Here is a 24627-nt window from a genome sequence, read left to right as displayed (position 1 = left end):
ATATTAATAAATGTTGTCTCTTCTTGGTGCATGATTCCCTTTATCATTATAAAGTGTCCCTCCATATCTTTCTTTACCTTTTTATTTTGAAGTCTATTCCATCTGATATTAGTACTGCTAATTCCACTTTTCTCTGAATGTCATTTGCTTTAAATATAATTTTCTACCCTTTCAACTTGGAGTCTATATTTGTCTTTGGAGCTGAGATATGCTTCCTGGAGGCAGCATATGGTTGGATTTTGGTTTTTGATCCATTCTGCAACTGTGCCTTTTTATTGGTGAGTTTAGTCCATTTACATTTCGAGTGATTATTGGTATATGAGGTCTTCTTATAGCCATTTTATCTTTTGATTTCTGGTAGCTCAGTATTTCCATTGCTTCCTTGTCCTTGTGTTTCTGTTTTCTTTATTTTGGTTGTCTTGAGGGTTTTGCCTCTGGTTCTTTTTGTTTTATGTTATATACTTCAGTTCTGAATCTTTGGTGCGTGGTTACCATTACAAATATGTGAATCATAGTTTTATATATTAGCCCATTTTCTTCTGCATATGCCTTATCTCCATTCCCCTTTGAGAATTTGGATCTTTGAATCCTCCCATTTTCAGTCATTGTTCTCTCAATTTGTCCCTATGTATGCTGAACATTCATTACTATCTTGCTATAGCAATTATCTTCTTATTGTTAAATCTTATAAGGTCTTGCTCTTATTAAGGGTTGTGCTCTTCTGCTTCTATTTGTCCGATAGCCACCTTACTCCTAGTTATGATTTTTTTTGTCATTTTGTTTACGTGAGCTGACACCTTTCAGTATTTCCTGTATTGCAGGCCTTGTAGTGGAGAATGCCCTCAATTTTTGTATGTCTGGAAAGGCCTTTATTGCTCCTTCATATCTCAAGAAGGGCTCAGCTGATACATTATTCTAGGCTGGTAGTTTCTATCACTTAATAGTTTGAATATTTCATTCCACTCCTTTCTGGAGTGTAATGTTTGTGCTGATAAGTCTGATGATAATCTAATGTGTTTTTCTTTATAAGTTACTGTTTTCTTCTCCCTGGCTGCATTGAGAATTCTTTGTCATTAATTTTTGATATTTTCAATACAATGTATCTTGTTGAAGGCTTGTTTGGGTTGAGATGATTGGGTAATCTGTTGACTTCTCGAGTTCCAAGCTCCAGCTCATTCCTTAGATTTAGGAAATTCTAATCAACTATTTGTCTGAAAATGTTTTCCAGCCCTTGTTCCTTTTCTTCACCTTTAAGAATGCCCATTCTTATTATTTTTCCTCTCCTGATGGTATCAGCTATTACTTGTATTTCTGTTTCATTATATTTTATTCTTCGTTTTCTCTCTTCTTCCTTCTGATTTATTTCTAGATTTCTGTCTTTGATATAATTGATCCTTCCCTCCATTTGGTCAACTCTATTTCCCAAGCTTGCTATTTTATTTTTCAACTCATGCAGTGTGTTCTTCATCTCCAGAGGATCTATTCTGTTCTTTTTGAGGGTTTCAATCTCCTTGCTAAAGAACTTGTTCTGCTCATCTAGTTGTTTTTTCAATTCCTGAAATTGTTGATATGACTCATTTTGGAACTCACTGTGTTTCTTCAAAAGTACCATCTGAATTTTCTGTCATTTATGTTGCATATTTTTATGTCTGAAAGCTTATTTTCTGGAGATTTTTCTCTTTCTTTCTGTGATGACTTGTCGTCTTGATTGTTTATGGTGTTTAGTGAAATATTTCTCTGCACGGGCATTAATGGAAGTGTATTCTGCTCCCCCCCCCCTCAAAAGATTTATTATATAAAGGTCTCTCTTTAGCCTGTTGTAAAGAAGGCATTTTTCTTTTGATTTCCAATAGGTGGTGTCTAAGCCTCTTGCATTCCTGCTTTATATAAAGCCTTAACAATGCCTTTTTTCTTGTATACATTTAATCATGCTCACTACCCTCAGTCTCAGTCCCTGTCAATGTTAGCATAAGTTTTGTTAGCATTTGCTCAGATTCCCCTGGCACTTCGCTTTGTTTGGCCTTGGAAGGTAAGCGGGGAGGTGCTTTCCATGTTGGGGATTCAGAGCTGTGGAACAGCCTCAGTTTTGCAACTGCGGCCAGTAAATATCAACTTTTGCTTCTCAGCCATCCTGCTTCTCTGCTTTCTGCCCTGATGACTGGGTCTTTCCATTGGCTGGGTGGAGCTCACAGCACTCCCAGGCAGGGCTATTCAGGGAACTTGCTGCACCTTCTCCCCTCCACCTCCTCCTACAGAGAGCTCTGACAGCTTCAAGAGGTAGCTTCTTTATTTCTTCTAGTCCACTGCCTGACACTCAGGGTTTTGACCTGTGGCAGCTCTTATGTGCATATCTCACGCTCTGATGTGCTGATGTGCAGTTTGGGTGTTTTTTTGTTGTTCTTGAGTTTTAATTGTTTAGCTTATTGGTGTTTCAAGGGGAGAAATCGGGGATGTCTCTTATTCCACCATGTTTCTCAAAACTCTTGATTTTATTATAGTTGACCTAACACAGTGTCCATAACCCTTATTTACTAGCCCTTTGAAATTTTCCTGTTATTCTACTTTCAACATCTGAAAATGCTATTCTTATACCAGGGTGAAACTTAAAACTCTGCTTGTGCTCTCAGCCACCGAATGTTGCTAGGTATTTGTTGGGAGAAGAGAGTAATCTCAAAACCAGTGAGTATGATGTTTTCCAGTCTAAAGTGCTTTTGTTTAATTGGCATTCTTAAGAAAATAATTTTACTACTCCTAAGACAGCAACTTATCCTACATTCCAAAGGTCTATTCTGAATCTCCCCCATTCCTCATTTTTTTTTTTAAAAAAAAATTACAATCCTCCTTCAGTCTCCACAGAGTCATCTCTTACTTCAGGAAGAACACTTAAGTCCTCATAAAAGAAATTTACAAAACTATCCTTTTTCTCTCAAATTCACCCATATATCCATTCTCTTTAGATATTCTAAGAAGTTACCCTCCTCTAATGGTGATTTCAAGCCACCAAATCTCTCTATTATTTTCTTAGTATATAATAGAGGTTATAAGCCACTATAGCCTTAGAATTATATTGTCTGTGTTTGAACACCAAGTTCACTAATTACTATGTGACTTTAGATAATTCACTCTGAATCACTAACCATCCATTTCTTGTCTGTAAAGTAGTATGATAAGATTACCTTCTTCACAGAATGGTATGGGAAGTGAAATGAGAGAATTCATAGAGAATAATTGAAATATTACCTGTGCCTGGGAAACACTCAAGAAAAGTGAGTTATTATCAGATAGATACAGTTCAACTATGACATACTGATAGTGAATATGGAGAGTTTATCAAAAAAAATTTTCTCTAATCATATTGTCGATGGTCATACTGAGACTAATATGTGTGTGAGATAAATCAAATGAATATTTTTCTAATGTTATCATCCTTTGTTATCATTGAGAACCAGCATTCCTGGTTTGGCAGAAATGTATACAATTGGTCTGGTTCACTTTGTCATGCTAGATAATAAACCATCGAGGGCTACTAGCATAATTAAAAACCATTCAGAACCCAACTTGAAGAGGCTTCCACTGGACAATGATGGGCCATCTTAACATCAATAATATAGTAAGGGAATTGTTTAAAATGCACCAAATATATGTAATTAAATCCAATAATTCATAATTATTCTTTTGATGTATTCTTATCTGTCATTTGTGAAGGATTGTAGGCAACCACATCATAAATCATGATTTCAAAAACTGTCAAAGAAAAGAAGAAAAATAATCAAGCACTTCCCTGCCTTTCCTTTCTTTACAACTTATACCTCAAAGTAACAAAATAGTTGAAGAAAAAATCATTTTAAAGTAATATTCCAGTTAATAAAGAAAGGAAGAATGACAGAAGTACAACATCACAATTTTGCAACCCCCTAATGATATGTTTCTACACAATTGCTGTTAAATGTAAAAGGAGTCACAATCTTACTTAATGTGTCTCTTTATGGAAATACCCAAAATCCTCCTTGAAGTGTTTTTTGCTAAAAAATTTCACCTATATCTGATAAAACTCTTAGATTCAAGTATTGATACACAAGAAATACAAAGGAAAAAAAGAAATATTCTAATCTTTACCATTGGGATACAATCAGCAAAGTCAAGAATGTGAAAAATACTACAAGTTACACCATCCACTTTCTTCAATGAATAAATGACATGAAAAAAGTGAACCTGTAGCTAATGAGAGACTTAAAGAAGTATTGAAAAAGCTAGGCAAAATTTAGCTGTAGTGTTTGAGCATACATTTGTGTGCTAAAACTATATAGAAATCATGGAGGTGATTACCATAAATGCCAGGATAGTGGTTACATTTTGGAGTGGAGGGACCAGGTTGTGATTGGACAGGGTGCAGATAGGCCTTCTGGGCTGGCCAACAAATTTCTAATTGGTTTGGGTGGTGAGTATAACGTTTCCCTTATAAGTCAATAAGCTATCATTTTGTTTTATGTGATTTTCTGTGTCTGTGCTATATTTTACAATAAACTTTTTGCAATAAAATTATCAAAGGGGGAAATTATTAAATCAAACAATGACCAGATATTACCTACATTATTTTTAAGGCTTTGGTAAAGAGAATTCCTTTATTTACTGAATGAACTCTTTCAAAGTTCAAGGCATCAATTTTTATCAAAATGGTGGAGTGGGTAAACGCTGTGCTTACTTCTTGTCACAACCACATGAAAATTACAACTAAACTACAGAATAGTCATAATTGGTAGTCATCTGAAATATAGCTGAACAGAAGTCCTACAACTGGGAAAACACAGAAGAGGCCACCTTGAGACTGGTAGGAGAGGTGGAGATGCAGACCAGGCTGGTCCCACACCCACATGGGGAGGTTGAGAATCTAGAGGGATATCTTGGCTGTAGAGGTTACTCTGAGGAGTGAGGGATCCAAGCCCCACAGTGGGCTCCCAAGTCCAGGGTTCTAGTGACAGAAAGAGAAATTCCTACAACTTCTAGCTGTGAAAAACAGAGGAGATTGTGGCTGAGTGAAACAAGGGGCCACTGGAATCACAGACATTCCTCTTAATGGGCCTGCATGTGAACTTACTCACTGATGGGCTCACTCACTCTGAGTTCCAGCCCTGGGGCAGCAATTCGAAAGGCACCAGGGACCTATGAGGAGAAACTGAGTTGTCTGGCTTCTGGATGAGGCCTAGATGGGTGGCTTTCTCCAAGACAGAAGTTCTGGCAAAGGCCACTGTTGTTTTGTTGAGTACTCCCCTGACTGGCTTGAGGCCCAATTGACTGCCATTTCCAAGTATCCATTAACCAGGTTATACTTGTTGCCCCACCTATATAATTTCCTGAGACCTTGCCCACTGAAATTGCATGCCCACCTAAGCCTCTATCCACTAGTTTTTCCATACAAACAACCTCTCTTGGCTTATGCTACAAACTTTCCAAAAATCTCTCATGGGTTCAAAAAACCTAAACAAACAACACTTGGGCCTCGAACCCAACACTAGTGGCAACCAGTCTCAGTTTCTGGCTTGGCCTCTGGGGGAACATCCAAGCCCAACGTGAGTGGTGGCTATCTGCGGATTGATTGGTGGCCCATGCAAGGTGACCCCAGGCAGAGCACAGGCTGAAGCTAAACATGGCATGCAGCAGGGCCCCTCCCAGAAGGACACAGTCTGTATGCCTGGTGGCCAGCTTCCAAGTGAGATGAAGCACACCCAGGGTAACATCCAAGGATGACACACCCAAAGGGCAGATGGGGCAGGAGCCAGAGCCCTGTTATAGCAAATCCTACTCCATAGGGTTAGCCCTTGCAAAACATCTCCTCCACTGTAGTCACAGGCTAGTCCTCACAACAAATCATCCAAAGGGTTAATCCCTCCCACCGACCAAGCAACCAAGGCTCAACTATAAGATGTTACACACAACCCATACAAGGGACACACCTGGAGTACCAAGCTCCGATGACCTGAGAGACTGTGTCACTGGATCCTACAGGACACTTACTACAAAAGGTCACTCTACTATGACCAGGAGACATAGCAGCCCTAACTAATACAAAGAAACAGCCAAAATGGGGAGATAAAGAAACATGTCTCACATGAAAAACAGAACAAAGTTCAAGAAAAAGAACTAAACAAAATGGAGATACAATCTACCAGATGCAGAGTTCAATACAGTTTTTACAAGGATGCTCAATTAACTTAAGCTAAGAGTAAATGAACTCAGTGAGAACTTCAACAAAGAGATAGAAAACATAAAAGTGGAGGTAAAAAAAAACATAAAAAAGAACTACTCAGAAATGAACAATGCACTAGGAGGAATCAACAGGAGATTAAATGAAGCAAAGGATTGAATCAATGACTTAGAAGATAAGGTAGCAGAAAACACCCAATCTGAACGGTAACAAGGAAAAATAATTTTAAAAATGAGCATATTTTAAGGAGCCTCTGGAACAACATCAAGAATATCACCATTCTCATCATAGGAATACCAGAAGAAGAAGAGAGAGCTCAAGGAATTGAAACCTATTTCAAGAAATAATGACTGAAAACTTCCCTAACCTGGTGGAGGGAATAGACATTCAAGTTCAGGAAGTGCAGAGAGTCCCAAACAAGACGAACCCAAAGAGGCCCACACCAAGACACATCATCATTAAAATGCCAAAGATTAAAGAAAAAGAGAGAACCTTAAAAAGCAGCAAGAGAAAAGCAATTAGTTACCTGTAAGGGAGCTCCCATAAGAATGTCAGCTTATTTTTCAATAGAAATTTTGCAGGCCAGAAAAGATTGGCAGGAAATATTCAAAGTGATGAACAGCAAACATCTACAACCAAGACTACTCTACCCAGAAAAGGTATTATTTAGAATCAAAGGACAGATAAAGAGCTTCCCAGATGAAAAAAAGCTAAAGGAGTTCATCACCACCAAGCCAATACTACAGGAAATGTTAAAGAGACTTCTTTAAGAAGAAGAAAGAAAGAAAAAAGATAAAAATATGAATAATAAAATGGCAATAACTACCTAACAAGTAACAATTACTTTAAATGTAAATGAATTAAATGCTCCAATCAAAAGATAGGATAGCTGAGGAGAGAGAAATAAAATGGCATAGATGACAGAAGCTCTATTTATACCTCTTGCGACTAAATCAAAGTCGTGACAGAAATAATGAGAAAACAGCAAGGAAAATCACCTGGGATCTAGATGAACAAGCCAAGCAACTAGAGAGAGAGAGCTAAGAAAGCGCCCTGCAATGGGGGGAGGTAGGATGAGGCGAGGCCACAAGGCTGTAGCTTCCCAAATGGCCGAGTGGGATGGAGGCCATACTAGTAGCAGCCATAACTACAGATATCTCTTAAAGGGGCCATATCTTTAAGTGGACTTTTGCAGTGATTGACCTGCTTGCTCTGAACAGCAGCACTGAGTCAGCTGCTTGGGGGACACCAGGGACTTACAGGGGACACTGAGTTGTCAGAATGAGGGTCAGAGGCGAGACTTGCTCTGGACAGAAGTGCCGGTGATATCCATTGTTGCTCTATTGAGCTCTCCCCACTCCCAGTGTGCTGGAAGCAATGCCGCCATAGCTGAGACATCATCAAACTGGATAACGGAGGTTGCTCCACCCAGAAGAGTCCCTGAAACTCTACCTCTCCCAACTCGTGTCACCACCCAAGCCACATCCAGGTGCGTCTTCCCTTTATTAGGTGCCCCTTGCTGAGCATCAACTAAATTCACACTGGGGGCAGGTGACCACAATTTCTGGCATGGCCTCTTGTGGGAACTATAAGCACAGCATCTGTGGATTGCTTGCTGAATCTTAACAGGTGGCCCTGAAGGGGCACAGGCTGGAGCTAAATTTTGCCTGCAGCCGAACCCCTCTCAGGACTATGCCACTGGACGGCTACCTCACAAAGCCATATCAATGACAGGGAGACCTAAGAGCTTTGTACTAAGGTACGTAGAAACAGACACAGAAAGGCAGCCAAAATGGGAACACAAGGAAGCAGAAACCACATGAGAGAACAAAAGGGAGATCCAGGAGTAATGGAGTCAAGCAATCTAACAGATGCATAGTTCAAAACACTGATTATAAAAATGCTCAATGAACTTAGGGGAAGTGTAGATGAATTTAGTGAGAAATTTAACAAAGAGATAAAAACATGAAAATAGAAATGGAAATTATAAAAGGGAACCAGTCAGAAATGAAAAGCACATTACCTGAGATGAGAAGTGTATTAAATGGAATAAGCAGAATGAATAAAGAAGAGGATCAAATGACCTATATAAAGGATGGGGAAGCCAAGGATGCTCAATAAGAATGGCAAGAAAAAAGAAGCCAAGGCTATAATAATAATTTAATGAGCCTATGAGACACAATTAAGTGTAAAAGTACTCATGTCATAGGGGTATCAGAAGGAAAACAAGACCGTGAAGAGCTATTTGAAGAAATAATGACTGAAAACTTCCCTAACCTGGTGAAGGAAATAGACATAAAACCCCAGGAAGCTCAGAGAGTCCCAGAAACCAGGAATGGAAAGAGGCCCACCCAAGACACATCATAATTCAAATGCCAAAGATTAAATACAAAGAGAGAATCTTTAAAAGCAGCATGAGAAAAGCAGTTAATTACCCACAAGGGAGCACCCATAGGGCTTGATGCAAAATATTCAACGTGATGAAAACCCAGGATCTACAACCAAGGATACTTTATACAGCAAACCTGTAATTTAGAGTTAAAGGACAGATAAAGAACATCCAAGACAAAAATAAGTGAAAGGAATTCATCAATACCAAGCCAGTATTGCAGGAAATGTTGGAGAGACTTCTTTAAGAAGAAAACAGGAATGTATCAAAAACAAGAATAAAGAATGGTAATAATTACATATCTATCAACAAGTACCTTAAATGGAAAAGAAGTAAGTGCTCCAACCAAAAGAAGGAGTGGCTGAATGGACAAGAAAACAAGACCTCTACATATGCTGCCTACAAGAGACTCTCTTCAGATTAAAAGACACACACAGATTGAAAGAAAGGGGTTGGAAAAAGATATTGCCTTGATGGACCTAGAGGGTATTGAGCTGAATGAAATGAGTCAGATAGAGAAGGACAAATATCTCATGTTTTATGTACACGTGGAATCTAAAGAACAAAATAACAACAACCAAAGCAGAAATAAACTCATAGATACAGAGAATATTTTGAAGGCTACTAGATGGAAGGGGTGTTGGGGTGATGGTAAATAAGGCAAAGGGGTTAAGAGGTACAAACGGATAGGTGCAGAATAGACATGTAGATGTAGAGTAGCATGGGGAATATGGTTAATAATGTTGTAATAAATATGTAAAGGGGAAGCGGGATACTAGATTTAGTGGGGTGATCACTTTGTGAGTTATGTGGATCTCTGATCATTATGCTATACAACTGAAACTGGTATACTATTATATGCCAAGTATAATTGAACAAACTCATTGAATTCTACAATGTAAATACAAGCAACTAATAGTCTATTATATTTCAATAAAGCCAAAAAATTGAAAACAAAGATAGGTTAGCTGAATGATTAAGAAAACAAGACCATTATATATGTTGCCTACCAGAGACTCATTTCAGATCAAAAGACACACACGGACTAAAAGTAAAGGAATGAAAAAAATATGTTTCATGAAAATGGAAACAAAAAAAACAGCTGGGGTTGCAATACTTATGCCAGACAAAATAGACTTTAAACAAAAGCTATAACGAGAGTCAAAGAAGGACCCAGTTATCCAACTTCTGGCTATATCTGAAGAAACCCAAAATACTACTTCGAAGGGACATGAGAATCTATATGTTCATTGCACCATTATTTACAATAGTCAAGATATGGAAGCTACCTGGGTGAATGGATGAATGAATCAAGAAGAGGTGGTACATATATAGAATGAATTATTACTCCACCATAAAAAAGCATGAAATCTTGCCATTTGCAACATGAATGGACCTAGAGGGTATTGTGCTGAGTGGAGTAAGTGAGACAGAGAAAGGCAAATGCCATATGATTCCACTTACATGTAGAATCTAAAGAATGAAATAAACAAACAAAACGGGAAAAAAAACTCATGGATACAGAGAACATTTTGAGGGTTGCCAGATGAGATGGAGTTGATGAGTGCATGAAAAATGTGAAGTGATCGAGAAGTATAAACTGGTAGTTACACAATAGTTATGGGTATGTAAAGTATAGCATAAGGAATATAGTCAATAATATTGTAAAAAACTATGTACAATGTCAGATAGGTACTAGATTTATCAGGATGATCACTTTGTAATTTATGTAAATGTCTAATCACTGTATTTATTGTCTGCCAACTATAATTAAAAAAATAAAAATTATTTTAAAAAAGAAGTACCAACTGACATTTAAAAAATTGTCACAGGGGTGTAAAATTCAGTATGGGAATATTATAATGAATGACATTATAATAACTATGTATGATGTCAGAATGGGTGTGCGCATTTTCTTTACATGACAGTAAATAATTAAGCTATTACCTGAGGCTGAAAAAATGAAGAGGTTTGATATCTAATGGCTTGGGAACAGCGCAGAGCTAGTAAAATGGAGCCAGCCCCAGAATGAAATCATCAAGGGTCCAGGTTTGTTAGACAAGGGATATTTTTTCTACCTCTGAAATCTGGAGAGCACAATTCTCAAGTTATAAATTTACGACTAATTTTTATTATATTTTAACTTGTTGAATTTATTTAATATCCAACTCTATGACTTCATTTTGTACTAGCAAATTGTATTTCCCCAGGGATTTTTTTTCTTCTATTTCAGTTTGACCTAAATTAAGGTAATTTACAAAGTAGCTCTTCTAGGCTTTGGCTTAAATGTTGCAAACTCTTTGAGAATGAGATTCTACTGTTTAAGGTCTTATGGATTTTGTCCATTTCAAAGGTTTTAATTGGTTTAGTTAGACTGACACCCACAGCCCCATATCATTGCCACTAACTGAGGGAGGTTCCAACATGACACTGATTTTTTTCTTAGAGAAATCCCATTACTAGAAGTGAGTAGGGTTCCTGGTGCCCAGAATGAAGCAGGAAAGCCTGTGGACCTAGTGTACTCTGGGGAGGTGCTGGTGAGTTGGACAGGTACAGAATAAAGTGACCTGAGTGCAGTGCTTGTCTATGTGATCTACCACAACATCGCAGGCCAACCATTTTTCAGGCACCTGCACAAATAGTGTAGGTTGGACAGCCTCTCTGGGACAAGGGTCTCCTTGGGTCTTCCTTCCATGCAGAGGGCCAGAGTACTTAATATGAAAAGACATTATAACTCCATCCTTACAGCATAGAAGCCATCGGCAAAAGTTACAAGTTTATGGGGGCCTACCGAAAAAGGAAAAATCAAAAGGCCTCTGGTATTCAACTTAATGAGTGATCTTAAGTTGTATTTTCTAGGTTTAGCTACATCTTCATGTGTTTCATGAGTGCCTCCCTGTCACTCATTTCTTCCTTTGGTTGCTCTGTTTCTAGGTAGTTAACCCACATCCTGGCTCCATTCGTTCAATAGGAATTTTCATTTTTTACTTGAATCTCTGAGTAGAATTGTAAATCAGGTGTGCTGGTCTAGGTTTAATCATTAAATCATGGTCAAATTGCTCTCCCAGATCGTGTGAACAAAGTAACCATAAATTTTCATTTTAAAAATTATACTTTTAGACTTAGCCCATGACTGAGAACTAAGGAAGCCCAGCGTACGGATGGCAGCAAGGGGTCAATCCACCCCCGACGCTGGGTTGGCGGTGGAGGAGTCGGAAGTGGTTGGGGTTTAGGGGAGGAGATCCGCTCAAACAGAAGAGGAGAGGCTTGAGCCGCCATATCTGCTGCCGCCGCCGCAGCTGCGAATGCGGTATTGGGACTTAGCTGCCTCCGAACTGCCGCTAAGGTTCGTGTCATTAACCCTTGGTCCTGCGCGCTTGCTGCCTTCCCCTGTCGGCATAGCCCACCATTTCTGTCCTGCTGACCCCGCTCCCTCCCCGCCGCCCATCAGGTCCTCAGACCATGGATACCGGCAGCAGCAGCGACTCGGCGCCTGACTGCTGGGACCAGGTGGACATGGAAGCCCTGGGTTCGGCCCTAAGTGGGGACCGAGACTCCTCAGCGGTGACCGAGACCCACCGTGAGCCCATTAGCTCGGCCTTCAGCCGTCAGCTCAACGTCAATGCCAAACCCTTCGTGCCAAACGTACACGCCGCTGAGTTCTTCCCATCCTTCCTACGGAACCCATCCCAGTCGCAGACCCCCGGGACGGATACCACCAGCATCGAGGAAACCTACGCTGGTGCGGGCGACCCTCAAGGTAAAAGGCTGGGACGGGGGGCACCTGTGGAACATTCCAAAGAGGAACAGATAGTGTTGCGTGAAGGTTCCAATTCATCCGTTACCATGGAACTTTCAGAACCTGTTGTAGAAAATGGAGAGGTGGAGATGGTCCTAGAGGAGTCATGGGAGCACAATAAAGAAGTAAGTGAAGCTGAGCCAGGGGGTAGTTCCTTGGGAGATGCAGGGCCCCCAGAAGAAAGTGGCCAGGAAATGATGGAGAAAGAGGGAATGAGGAAATCTAAATCTGTGGTCGTACCCTCAGGTGCTCCTAAAAAAGAACACGTAAATGTGGTATTCATTGGGCATGTAGATGCTGGCAAGTCAACCATTGGAGGACAGATAATGTTTTTGACAGGAATGGTTGACAAAAGAACACTTGAGAAATATGAAAGAGAAGCTAAAGAAAAAAACAGAGAAACTTGGTATTTGTCCTGGGCATTAGATACAAATCAGGAAGAACGAGACAAGGGTAAAACAGTAGAAGTGGGTCGTGCCTATTTTGAAACAGAAAAGAAACATTTCACAATTTTAGATGCCCCTGGCCACAAAAGTTTTGTCCCAAATATGATTGGTGGTGCTTCTCAAGCTGATTTGGCTGTACTGGTCATTTCTGCCAGGAAAGGAGAGTTTGAAACTGGCTTTGAAAAAGGTGGACAGACAAGAGAACATGCGATGTTGGCAAAAACAGCAGGGGTAAAATATTTAATAGTGCTTATTAATAAGATGGATGACCCCACCGTAAATTGGAGCAGCGAGAGATATGAAGAATGTAAAGAAAAACTGATGCCCTTTTTGAAAAGAGTTGGCTTCAGTCCCAAAAAGGACATTCACTTTATGCCCTGCTCAGGGCTAACTGGGGCAAATATTAAAGAGCAATCAGATTTCTGCCCTTGGTACACTGGGTTACCATTTATTCCATATTTGGATAATATGCCAAACTTCAACAGATCAATCGATGGACCAATTAGACTGCCAATTGTGGATAAGTACAAGGATATGGGCATTGTGGTTCTGGGAAAGCTGGAATCAGGATCCATTTTTAAAGGCCAGCAGCTCGTGATGATGCCAAACAAGCACAATGTCGAAGTTCTTGGAATACTTTCTGATGATGCTGAAACTGATTATGTAGCCCCTGGTGAAAACCTTAAAATCCGACTGAAGGGAATTGAAGAAGAAGAGATTCTTCCAGGATTCATACTTTGTGACCCTACTAATCTTTGTCATTCTGGACGCACATTTGATGTTCAGATAGTGATTATTGAACACAAGTCCATCATCTGCCCAGGTTATAATGCGGTGCTACACATACATACTTGTATTGAGGAAGTTGAGATAACAGCCTTAATCTCCTTGATAGACAAAAAATCTGGAGAAAAAAGTAAGACACGGCCCCGTTTCGTGAAACAAGATCAAGTGTGCATTGCCCGTTTAAGGACAGCAGGAACCATCTGCCTTGAGACATTCAAAGATTTCCCTCAGATGGGTCGTTTTATTTTAAGAGATGAGGGTAAGACCATTGCCATTGGAAAAGTTCTGAAACTGGTCCCAGAGAAGGACTAAAAGTTTTCTTGATACCCCTGCACAATACTGTGAGAACTGACTACAGAATTTCACCACCTTCTCCTATTTACTGTTCATTGACAGACTTTTCTCCATATTTTGCAAAGAGAAATTTCACAGCAAAAATCCGTGTTTTGTCAGCTTTCTCATGTTGAGATCTCAACTATGTCACTGATGAACTTACCCACAAGTTTCCTCTTCCTATACCATTCCACTTCCTTGGACAGAATCAGTAATAGCTTTGTAAGTGATGTGGATGTAATTGTCTATAACAATGAAAAATTAATATATTTTTTAATTTTTCATTTTCCCTTACATTTAGACAACCTTTGTTCAAGCAGACCAGAGTGTATCAGTGTGTGTGTACATGTTACAAAGACAACTAACATGAATAAAATATTCCATTTGAAACTCTAATCAGTATTTGAAATTTTTTGAATACTTTTAAAATTTGTATAAAATACTTTTCATTTATTTTTTACTTTATGAAGTACTCGAATACATTTTATTAGGCTTCTAAAAACTGTCCTCCACTAAGTTTTAAATCAGACATTTACAAACAATGCACAGGTTTGCATTTAAAGAAAATTTTAATTTTGAAAACAAATTACTTTAGGGCTCTTCCTACTTGGCTTTGTTTTCTGTATCCAAGTCCAGTCAATAAAGGAGCTCTTCTGCTTCCCAACTTGTGATTTTAAAAAAGAAAGCTTCAGGCCATCTATCAGTTCCCCTAATGTTGAGTATGGCAATATTCCAAATATACCTGTAGATTCAGATCATGTGTTGACTGGACTCTTATTTTTACTCCATCATGTTAACATACCCGTTTGTTTTGTTCACCATGAGACTTGAGATGTGGGAAACAACACAATAAGGGACATGACTACTGAGAAGATAAATTCTTGCATTAAGGCTGCAAATCATTTATTGAAAAGCAAGGGTTAATGAGAGTCCTGAGCTGGGAAATGAGACCGTTTCACCCGTATTCAGTGTTTGAGATTAGTAGGAAAGGTGGAAGGTCATTTTGACAATCAGATCACAACCCACATTTGGGGGCAGAGATACTGGATTTGTCACTGAACAGCACATTGAGGAAAACACTAACTGTGTATCTTGAGGGTACTACTTTTATTGCCTGCATAACTATCAACAGCTGTAAGAACTTTCAATCTTGGTGAGTGGGTAGTGGCCCAATAGAAACATCTGCCCAATGGTGGGCAAAGCCAATTCCTCCCACTCATGGGCTGGTTGAACAGGGGGAGACTACTGCCAGAACACCCTCAGGCAAAAGCAGTGTCTTCTCCATTTCCCTTTTGTGTACCCGTGTAACTTCAGGGTGTCTAACCTATGAGATAGCCACTGATCTTGTCAGAGTACCAATAGCATGATTCTGTGAATCATTCATCATAGATATGCAGGGCACCCACATGGGAAATGAGGATTTTTATTTGGTCATATGTCAGTTAACCTAATCCACAGAGATGTGCCTCATATTGTCTTGGATACAGTCCTTTAATAATTAGAATGTCAGTGGCAAGAGTTTCATCTTTATTTTAGAGTTCCTTCTCTTGCCTCTGTGCTTTGAACTTGGTACAAAATACAGGTAAATCCAGTGTTTGCTAGAAGTTTTGCCTTGGCAGCCGCTTTTTAAAAATGTATTTCTGATGCTTCATCAATCTCATTGTTTGGCAATTTTAGTAATTTACCAATGGGATTATTGTGGATATCTTTCATTAATGGGCCAAAGCCACAAGGCAGGACAGAACTCTTTCCTCATCCAATTTGGATAATTTCCCATCAAAAATTGGCTCCTAAATCTTTTTCTCATTAGCCAGTTGTATAGAGATTTCTCCACTGGGAGCTCTAAACTGTACTAAAACTTTCAGAGAGCAGGACAGACATCTTTACAAATAGATTTTAGAAACCAATTCTTCTCAGTGAGAAGTAGATCATCCAGGTGGTTGGAAACACTAGATTGGCTCTTTAGGAAAGTAGATATAAACTCATGATAACATTTCTTTCTAACATCCTGAATACATTCCTTTATAGTTCTTAATGTCTGGTGGTATTCTCCAAATACTGCAAATTGGCATCATTTACAGTTACTAGTTTCCCCAGGGCATACAAAGTAGTGTCCCTTCAGAGGTCCCCTCTTGCCTCCAATTCAGACCAATTTAACTGAACTATCAAAGCATCATCTCAAATTCCAAGGTTGGGTTTGGTAGAAGCTAGCAGACCTCCACATTGTTCACTCTGAGCATCTTTCTGTGGCACCCAAGACAAATTGTCAGTGCTTTTAATATCCGCTACATGTTCATATTTTCAAAAGGCAAATCTTTTGTCAAAATAGACCCTCCCTTCACAATATCATAATTTTGGTTTACTACAATGTGAGAACCTGCTCTTTTAAAAGTTTACTTATAAATATTTTGTAGGACAAATATTCCACTCACTCATTTTAGTCAAAATGAACTTTTAAGCAGCAAGGAGATGATCAGTTACCATTTCATGGGCATTAAGGAAGAAACTAACAACTATAGAAGTTCTCCCAAAACCTGAGCATTGGAACATGTTCACATTGATCCAGTGCCTATTTTTATGTTTGGTATGGTTCTTTCCATATTTTCTATTTAAGACTTGGGATATTTCCATTTGTCCCAGTTTTCAATTACAATATCTACTCATGGTTGGCCACTGAGGAGAAAAATTTGATCCAAGGTTTCTCGCCAGGGATACCACTAACTCTTTCCATGGAGTGGAGAAAGTGGACTTGCCTTAGAATTTGGGAGATGCTTTTTCAAAACACCCCATGTGTGTTTGTTAATGTTAACCAGATCACCAAAATCAATAAGGGGAAGGTAAAAGAAAAAATAAGAACCTACTGTATAAGCATGCCATATATGAAGAAAAAAAAAGAAGAGGAAAAAAATGCTTGCTTACATACAGGAGGGCACAGCTTACAATTTTATGCTGTAGCCTGTAGAATATTGATTGTTGGCTTCCCTCACAGGTCTGTTCTGAACACAACAACGCCAGATTGTTTTAGAGGAAATTTGTCTAAATTCTAGGGGGATTTTCCTTCATTTACCCTTAAAAAATTATATATGTTTTTTAAGTCAGTGGATGAAAGTTTTGTGCTCTAAAAATAAGACATCAATCAAAAGGGGTTTGCAAAGCCCCTTATTTTCTATTCAAATTAATATTAAATGGTCAGAACTTACATATGCATGTAATTTGCAAACATCTCTCAGCCCTCTAGTAAAGATTATTTTCTCTTTGATTGTTGAACTTCTTTAAAAATCAAAGCAGAGAATATTGAGACCTACCCCCAGTTTTAGCATGAAAGGACTCCCCCACCCCCCCCAAAAAAGATTTGTCCAAGGTTAGGCTGGTTAGGCTGTCATACACAATCATGTTCATGTATCCAGTTATAGCTCTTCTTTCATATTTGGGGCATTGAGTAAAAGGCTTCCTCTAGTCTCTAATAGACAGTTAGATGAGTTATCTCCTCCTGAGATTGCTTTTACTAGCTCCACCATGGTTTATCAGTAACCTTTGGCCGCACCAGAAGAACACATTGTGGTAAGGCAAATGACCAACGAAAGAGCCCAAGGACTTCTGCATATTATCTGACAGTCCCTGGATTAAAGTTTAGTGTTTGATTTCTACCTTTGTATTTGTTTTTGCACGCTGCTTTAATTGATGCTTATGTGACATTATTTAGCTTTCTAAACTGCATTAGCCTCTTTTGCCAATTTGATAGAGAATAAATGAATAGGTGAAATAAAATGTAATAATACACTTTTAAACATTTAAAGGCTCAGATCCTGGGTGATGCTAATGACATTGCTCCATTCCCATCCATGTTCAACACATGCTAAGCCAACAAGAACTGGTCTGAAAGGGTAGATAAACCATAAGTATACATTTCACACATTTAAGAAGGAAACACAGAGGGTTTGAAGGACAGGAGATATAGCTAAGGAGGCTTTAACCTAAATGGATGATGATTCAGGATGAATAAGACATGGCTTCACTAGATCCTGGTGGTGAGTAAAATGTTGCAGTGACCAGAAATTAACAGTTTAAGAACTGTTTGCTTCTATAGATGGCACAGTATTCAAAGCCTGGAGGGAAGTCGGGGACATGAGGAAGGTTATATTGCATTCCTAGCAGAATCAGCTGGGTCCGCTGTTGGCTAGGGGACGAATGCACATCACACTCATTCTAGAAGACAAAAAGATCAAAACTGTTGGCCATAGTGGCAGCATGGAAACCAACTCTGAGGATGGTGACATTGCCAAGCCTCACAGACTCCAGGTATGGGTGTGAAGCTCTACATTATCAATGTCTGACTGAGTTAATGGGATTCCAGATAACACATATGACCTAAGTGTGCAGACTAGTAACAGCTACAAGGAAAGGCAAGTTCTGCTCTTGGCTACCCTAGTGCCCCTACCTCTGCCAGAAGATCTCATAATCAGAGATGTGGCCAGAATCAAAATATGTCCCCCTATGACATGGAATATACTTAGCACTGTGCTGAGCAAATAGTTTTTCCTGTGTTTATGTTTCATACAGTGATCTTGGTAAGCCAGAGAAGGGACCATAACCCATGACAGGGGTAAAGTAATGCACCATGAAGCCACTAATCAGAACCCTAAACAAGCCACGTCTCCCTTCTTCTATGAGCCTCTGGTCCCTCATGCATAACATGGAGGTAATGTCAGTCACCTTGTTTATAGGATGTTGTGAGGACCAAACAAGGTAGCAGGTCTGAAAGTACCTGGAAATAGTATGTGGCTCAGTCCTTTTAAGTTTTTTTCCCTTCGGTGTATAGTTAGTTTGTACATTTGACTGTGTTTTTGACCCTAGAAGCTCTGCTTTTCTCACTGGATTTTTTGATTGCTAACCCAACAGCCTTTCCTACCAATGTCTTAAGAAAACCTGATTTTTTTTAAAGCATTATGTCTGGTCTGGAGTGAGATAGACTCAGGATTCCTCCAGTGCAATCATAGCTATCCCATTCCCCTCTGTCAGATGATGGCTTTTCCAGCCTCCCCTACACCTACAGGGGCCAATGTGGTCCAGTTTTGTCCAATGAGATGTACAGGAAATGTGTTAGGAACTTCTGCTACAGAAAAGGTTGTTTATTAATAAAAAGGGTAGATGTGAAAGAAAAGGATAATGGTACTTAGAATGTGATAGAGATGCCCAGCCATGTTAAAAGAAGCAAGTGGTCATAGAGTCAGCCTGCTGAAAATAGTTGAACAGGAGAATGGAAGATGCGGTATTCTTGTGGCATCTTTGAGCAAATACTTCCAGACTTCTTATTGAGATTTTTAAAAAGTAAGGCCCTGTTTATACTTCTGTCTCTAAACATTAACTGCATAGTAAATTCGTTTGAAAGTAGCTTTTGTAAATACTAATACCCCAGCCTATATTATGGCTTTGGACATTAAAAAAAAATTTTGCTATAAGTAGTGCCAGATATATGACAAGATGTAATATAAAGAACCCATGTAGACCTCACACAGCTTTTACAATTAAGAACTTTTGGTTAATCTTATTTTATCCATACTCCGACCCACATCTCTCTACCCAGATTATTTGTAAACTAATACTAAATACCATATCACTTTAAGAAAAGATTATTTTTCAGTATATATCTATAAAAACATATCACAAATATAAGTGAAATAACATCACATGTAAAAATTAATTACAATTCATAAATATCTTCAGATATTCACTCCTAGTTTAAATTTTCTGATTTTGTCATAAATGCTTTTTTAAAAAATTTTATTTTCAACTTGGAGTCAGTTTACTCTCATGCATTATAATTTGTTAATATTCCTATTATGTCTCTTTCAACCTATTCGTTGACACTTCTCTTTTGTTTTTCTTATAATTTATTTGTTGAAGAATTTGGATCCTTTATTCTCTGGAGTTTCATACAGTCTGGATTTTGCTGACGTCCTCCCCCTGTTTTTGTTTAACTTGTCCCTTTTGTTTCCTGACTTTCATGTAAATTGGTTGTTAGAGGTTTCACTAGATTTAAATTTGCTTTTTCTTATTCTGTTTGTATGTTAGCAGACACTGATGATTATTGCCTAGATCCAATATTTCATTACAGATTATAGAATGAAGATATTCTATTCATCCTTCTTCATTGATTAGCTAGAATACTTATCTAAAGAGAATCCCTCATTAATTATTTGGTAACACAGTAGATATACAAATGGAAGTATAATTATTTAATTCTTTCCTTCTATTTACATTTCAAATTATGAATTCATTTTCTAGTACTTTTAAAGGTGACCACCCAAGTGTATTTTAGAATCACCATGAATACAATATTTAAACACACTGTGTTTAAATCTATTTATTACTTTTTAATAGATGCCCAAATTGTCCCATTTTTAGACATTTAAGCTCTTCAGATTAGCTCTTGAATTCTTTTTGCATGATCCCAGTAGTACTTCCTGTTTCCTGGCTCATCAAGTTGTTAAAGACTCACCTATATAGTTCCTCAAATCAGCTAGTTCATCATGTAAACTTGATTTCTTTTTCAGTGGAAAATGCTTTTTAAAGAGTAACATCATGGTGCTTGGTTGCATGATACTGAGCTCATCATGGTTTCTAGTGAGTGTAGGGGGCAGAGCTAAGAAATACATATGTATTTTTAAAGCAAAATATAGCATAAGGTTATACTTCCCATTTAAATTCAGGGCTCTGGTATATATACTTTATATCATTGGTATTTCATCAATATATCCTTTTTCTGGAGCCACAAGTCTCCTGACACCAACAAAATTACTCACTAGTGTTATTCTACAATTCACAATGAACAATGTCAAAAAAAATCCATGTCAACACTGACAGTGAAATTACTGATTCTGAAAACAGTTTAAATGTTCATGTTTCTTTTGATCCTCAGGCCATATCCCTCTAGCAATGAACAGAACAAATGATTATATTTTAAAATCACCAACTGGATGGACAATAAAGTCTATTAGATTCATATTGCTTTTCATTGCTATTATTTAATTAGTTTTTTATAAATATGTAGAATATTTACACAATACCAAAGTCAAACCTACGAAACAACATATTTTAGTAGAGTCTAGCTTGTTTTCTTGTCCCTCCTACTATCTATACATTCTTTCTCCCACATGTACATTTATTTTAGTTTGTTGATTGTAATTCCATAAGTGTTCATACTCACCACGTGTGATAAGTGATAATGTACTAAATGGTTTTCCCCATCTTGATTTTTTTTCACTTGTTAGTATTTCCTGGAGAGTGTTCCAAATTAATATGTAGAAATAGTCATCATTTCATTTTATAGCTGCATAATGTTCAATTAGTTTATTTTTCAAACCCTCTACTCATGGACATTTAATCATTCTAGTTTTTGTTAAAACACATATTACTAGTAAATCAAATTTTCATATTTTCCCAGTGTTTCTTTGATTTTAAGAATTGGAATTTATGAGCCAACGGGTACATGCTAGATATTGCCAAATTCTTCTTCATAAACATTTTACAATTTTTCAAGTTTATCTTTAAAAAAAAATTCCAGGTGATATTGTGGCTCTCAAAGGGTCAAGAACCACTGGTTTAAGTCATTCATTGTTGGTTGTTTATGTAGTCATTTATCTGTTTGATCTGTTTGAAGTTTTTTGTTGTTGTTGGAACTAAATGCATAACAAGCTAATGCACAATTCATAATTGGGATGTTTGCACTCAGTCCAATACTAGCAAAGATCAGAAACTGTGCCGCATTCATCTCTATATCCACAGCAGCTAGCACAAGGGCTAGAACAAAGCAAGTAGTTATTAAATGTGTTGAATGAAGAAGTAAAGTATAGTAACATCATATTTTGTTGATTTCTTATAAAAATATATTCTTGTGCCTGTCTCTACATCAAATGTTTCATTCTCTGAAGGCATGGAGTGGCTATTATTCATACATTATGTAGCAACCTTTTATTTAGAGTGTACCATGTGATTGGCAGTATTCTGGATGGTATAGATAGGATGGAAAAATCTGTGGCTTTGTAGAGCATATATTTTAATGTAGAGAGAGATATTAAAGAATATAAGAATTAAATATGAGCAAAGGAGTACTAAGTACTGAGAAAAAAATTAAAGCAGTGTAACAATGAGTCTGACAGTGGTTTTGGCTGTGATTAGACCTGTCTGTATCTTTTAAGAAGAAGCCTGAACTCAATGAAAGATTGCTTGTCATAGATGACATTTTTGAACATTTATTGAATAAGTGAGTGCTTATTATTGCCAAGAGATTCTTATATCTCTGGCTATATACCAGTCCTCAGATAAAAAGCACCCTCCCCTATTTCTGTGTGCCAAGCTCCTCCTTTTTTATACCCCTAAGGTGGCCCACAAAAAGTCTTCCTGGGAAAAACTGGACCTCATTCCATATAATCAATAAGGCATATCTTCTGGATATATCAAATTTTATAGCTAGAAAATATAAAAATACCTTCTCAAGAACATAAAGAGTATTCATAAAACTTTACAATATGCCAGGTCACAAAGAATGTGTCATCAGATTCAATAAATTAGAAATAAAACAACCGGCATTCTTTTCTTACCATTATCGAAGGTAACTTTTTAAAGAAGCATTTTCATCAGAAAAAATTTTAAAACTCTGTTAAGAGCAGCTGAGTCATGCAGCAGAAGTGTGCTGGTCCCATAAAACTCTCTTAAAAGCTCTTTCATGAAAGAGGAAATACAAACCAAAATTGCAACATTGAAAAGAAAAAAACAATGTTAATGGAAACCCTACATATCATAACATGTGGGATAATGTTAATTATTAAAGGAAATTTAATAGTCTTAAGTACTTATATCAATAAAAATTTTAAATAAAATGAATATATTAAATTTTCAACTCTTACAGTTAGGCAAAACTGCAAAGGAAACCAGAAGAAAACACAAGAAAGCAATGCCAAAGATAAAATAAAACATTAAAGATACAATAAATGGAAAAATAGTAGAATGGAATAAATCAAAATACTGACTTCTTAAATTAACAATAAAGAATCAAACAGTAATTAACATAATCTTGAAATAAGTACAAAACACAGATACACAAAATATGAAATGAAAAGAGGAAAATAACCATTAAAACAGAGCACAAAATTAATCATAATAACAGACTTCTTTGCACAATAAATGGAAAACCTAAATGATAAGCATGGTTTCCTAGGAAAAAATAAGTTGTCAAAAATGATTACACTTGAGATAGAGATCTTAAAGAAACCAATTTCCATAGAAGAAATAGGGAGATTTACTAAAGAACTTCCTCACAGAAAAACAGTAGGCCTTAAGATTTTCACAGAACTTACCAAAACTTAACCACCAACTAATCACAATGCTACATAAGTTATTACTTCCAATGTTACATGAAATCCAAAATCCAAAACATAAAAAATAAAGAGAAATTGAAATTATTTTTATGATTGAGTATAACATTTAATAGTATACCAAAACCTAATAAAGACAGTATAATAAAGTTATGGAACAATTTGCATTATAAGTATTCATAAAAGTCTCCTAAATTTAACATCAGTGGACAAAATTTAACACCACATTAAGAAAATAATACACCATGAAAAAGTGGGATTTATTCTAGCCAATCATGGATGATTCAATAATTAAGAAATCTGTTAATATAAGATACCTATGATCTAAGGATAAAAATCTTATGAAAGTCCGTAGAAATCCTTAAAAAGAACTTAATGAAATTCAACACTCATTTTTAAAAATTCAAAATAAAATTAAAAACTCAGCAAAATAGGAAATTTTCCTATATGCATATATACACTATATATGTAATGTCTGTGTGTGTCTCTGGAGGTCTAGCTACACAAACACATACACAAAGGAAATATCATATATATTAGTATTTACTTATATATTCATAAAAGTACTTATATATAAGTAAATACTAAATTTCTAATGGAAAACACAAGAGGCAATCCTGCTAAGGTCAAGAACAAAAAAAAATTTGTCTATGTTCTGACTATTCAAACTTGTAGTGGAGCTATTAGCCAACAAATTAAAAAACAAACACTAAAAATAATTATAGGCATAAAAATTGCAAAAAATATTGAAACTGTATATTATATATTTTACTTGGACAAGTTGAGAAATATAGTGATAAAACTAACACGAGCAATAAAAGATTTGGTAAATGTTGGAGAATATAAATTGGTATATAAAAATCAATGATTTTATATATACAAACAATAACCAAAAACAAGATATTATGGAAGGGAAAAATCTCATTTATAATAGCAGCAAATAACATAACGTTCTTAAGAATAAACTTGACAAGAAATGTGGAAAAGTTATATGAGGAAAAGTTTAAAGACTCCTCAAAGGTATAAAAAGTAAGAAAATATCTTTTGGTCTTAGATGGGAGGGTTCAACATCATTAAGATACAATAAGTTCACAAATTTAATGCATTCCTAATAAAAAAAAAACTATACCAGCAAGTTGTTTTCTCATTTTTTTTAAATTTTTAATTGTTTATTGGGTAACATTGATTAATACAATTATATAATTTTCAGGTAAGTTGTTGTTTTTTTTTTCAACTTGAAAGACAGGTTAATTCTAAAGTTCCTTTGGAGAAAAAACAAACAAACATGCAACATAGCC

The 24627-nt window shown here is 37.0% G+C and overlaps 1 protein-coding gene across 1 annotated transcript; it reads left to right on the top strand.

Annotated features, from left to right (window-relative positions):
* The first annotated feature begins 11843 nt into the window (after nucleotides 1-11843).
* On the top strand, nucleotides 11844-14351 carry GSPT2 (G1 to S phase transition 2). Its single transcript, XM_016141403.2, has 2 exons — nucleotides 11844-11937; nucleotides 12043-14351. The coding sequence occupies exon 2, from the start codon at nucleotides 12054-12056 to the stop codon at nucleotides 13932-13934; it is 1881 nt and encodes a 626-aa protein (XP_015996889.2). The 5' UTR covers nucleotides 11844-11937; nucleotides 12043-12053; the 3' UTR covers nucleotides 13935-14351.
* The last annotated feature ends 10276 nt before the right edge of the window (nucleotides 14352-24627 follow it).

Source organism: Rousettus aegyptiacus, unplaced genomic scaffold, assembly GCF_014176215.1.
Source record: "Rousettus aegyptiacus isolate mRouAeg1 unplaced genomic scaffold, mRouAeg1.p scaffold_m13_p_9, whole genome shotgun sequence".
NCBI classification, from domain to species: domain Eukaryota; kingdom Metazoa; phylum Chordata; class Mammalia; order Chiroptera; family Pteropodidae; genus Rousettus; species Rousettus aegyptiacus.
The sequence above is the reverse complement of the archived record's forward strand: the minus strand, read 5'-3'. Positions and strand labels throughout refer to the sequence as shown.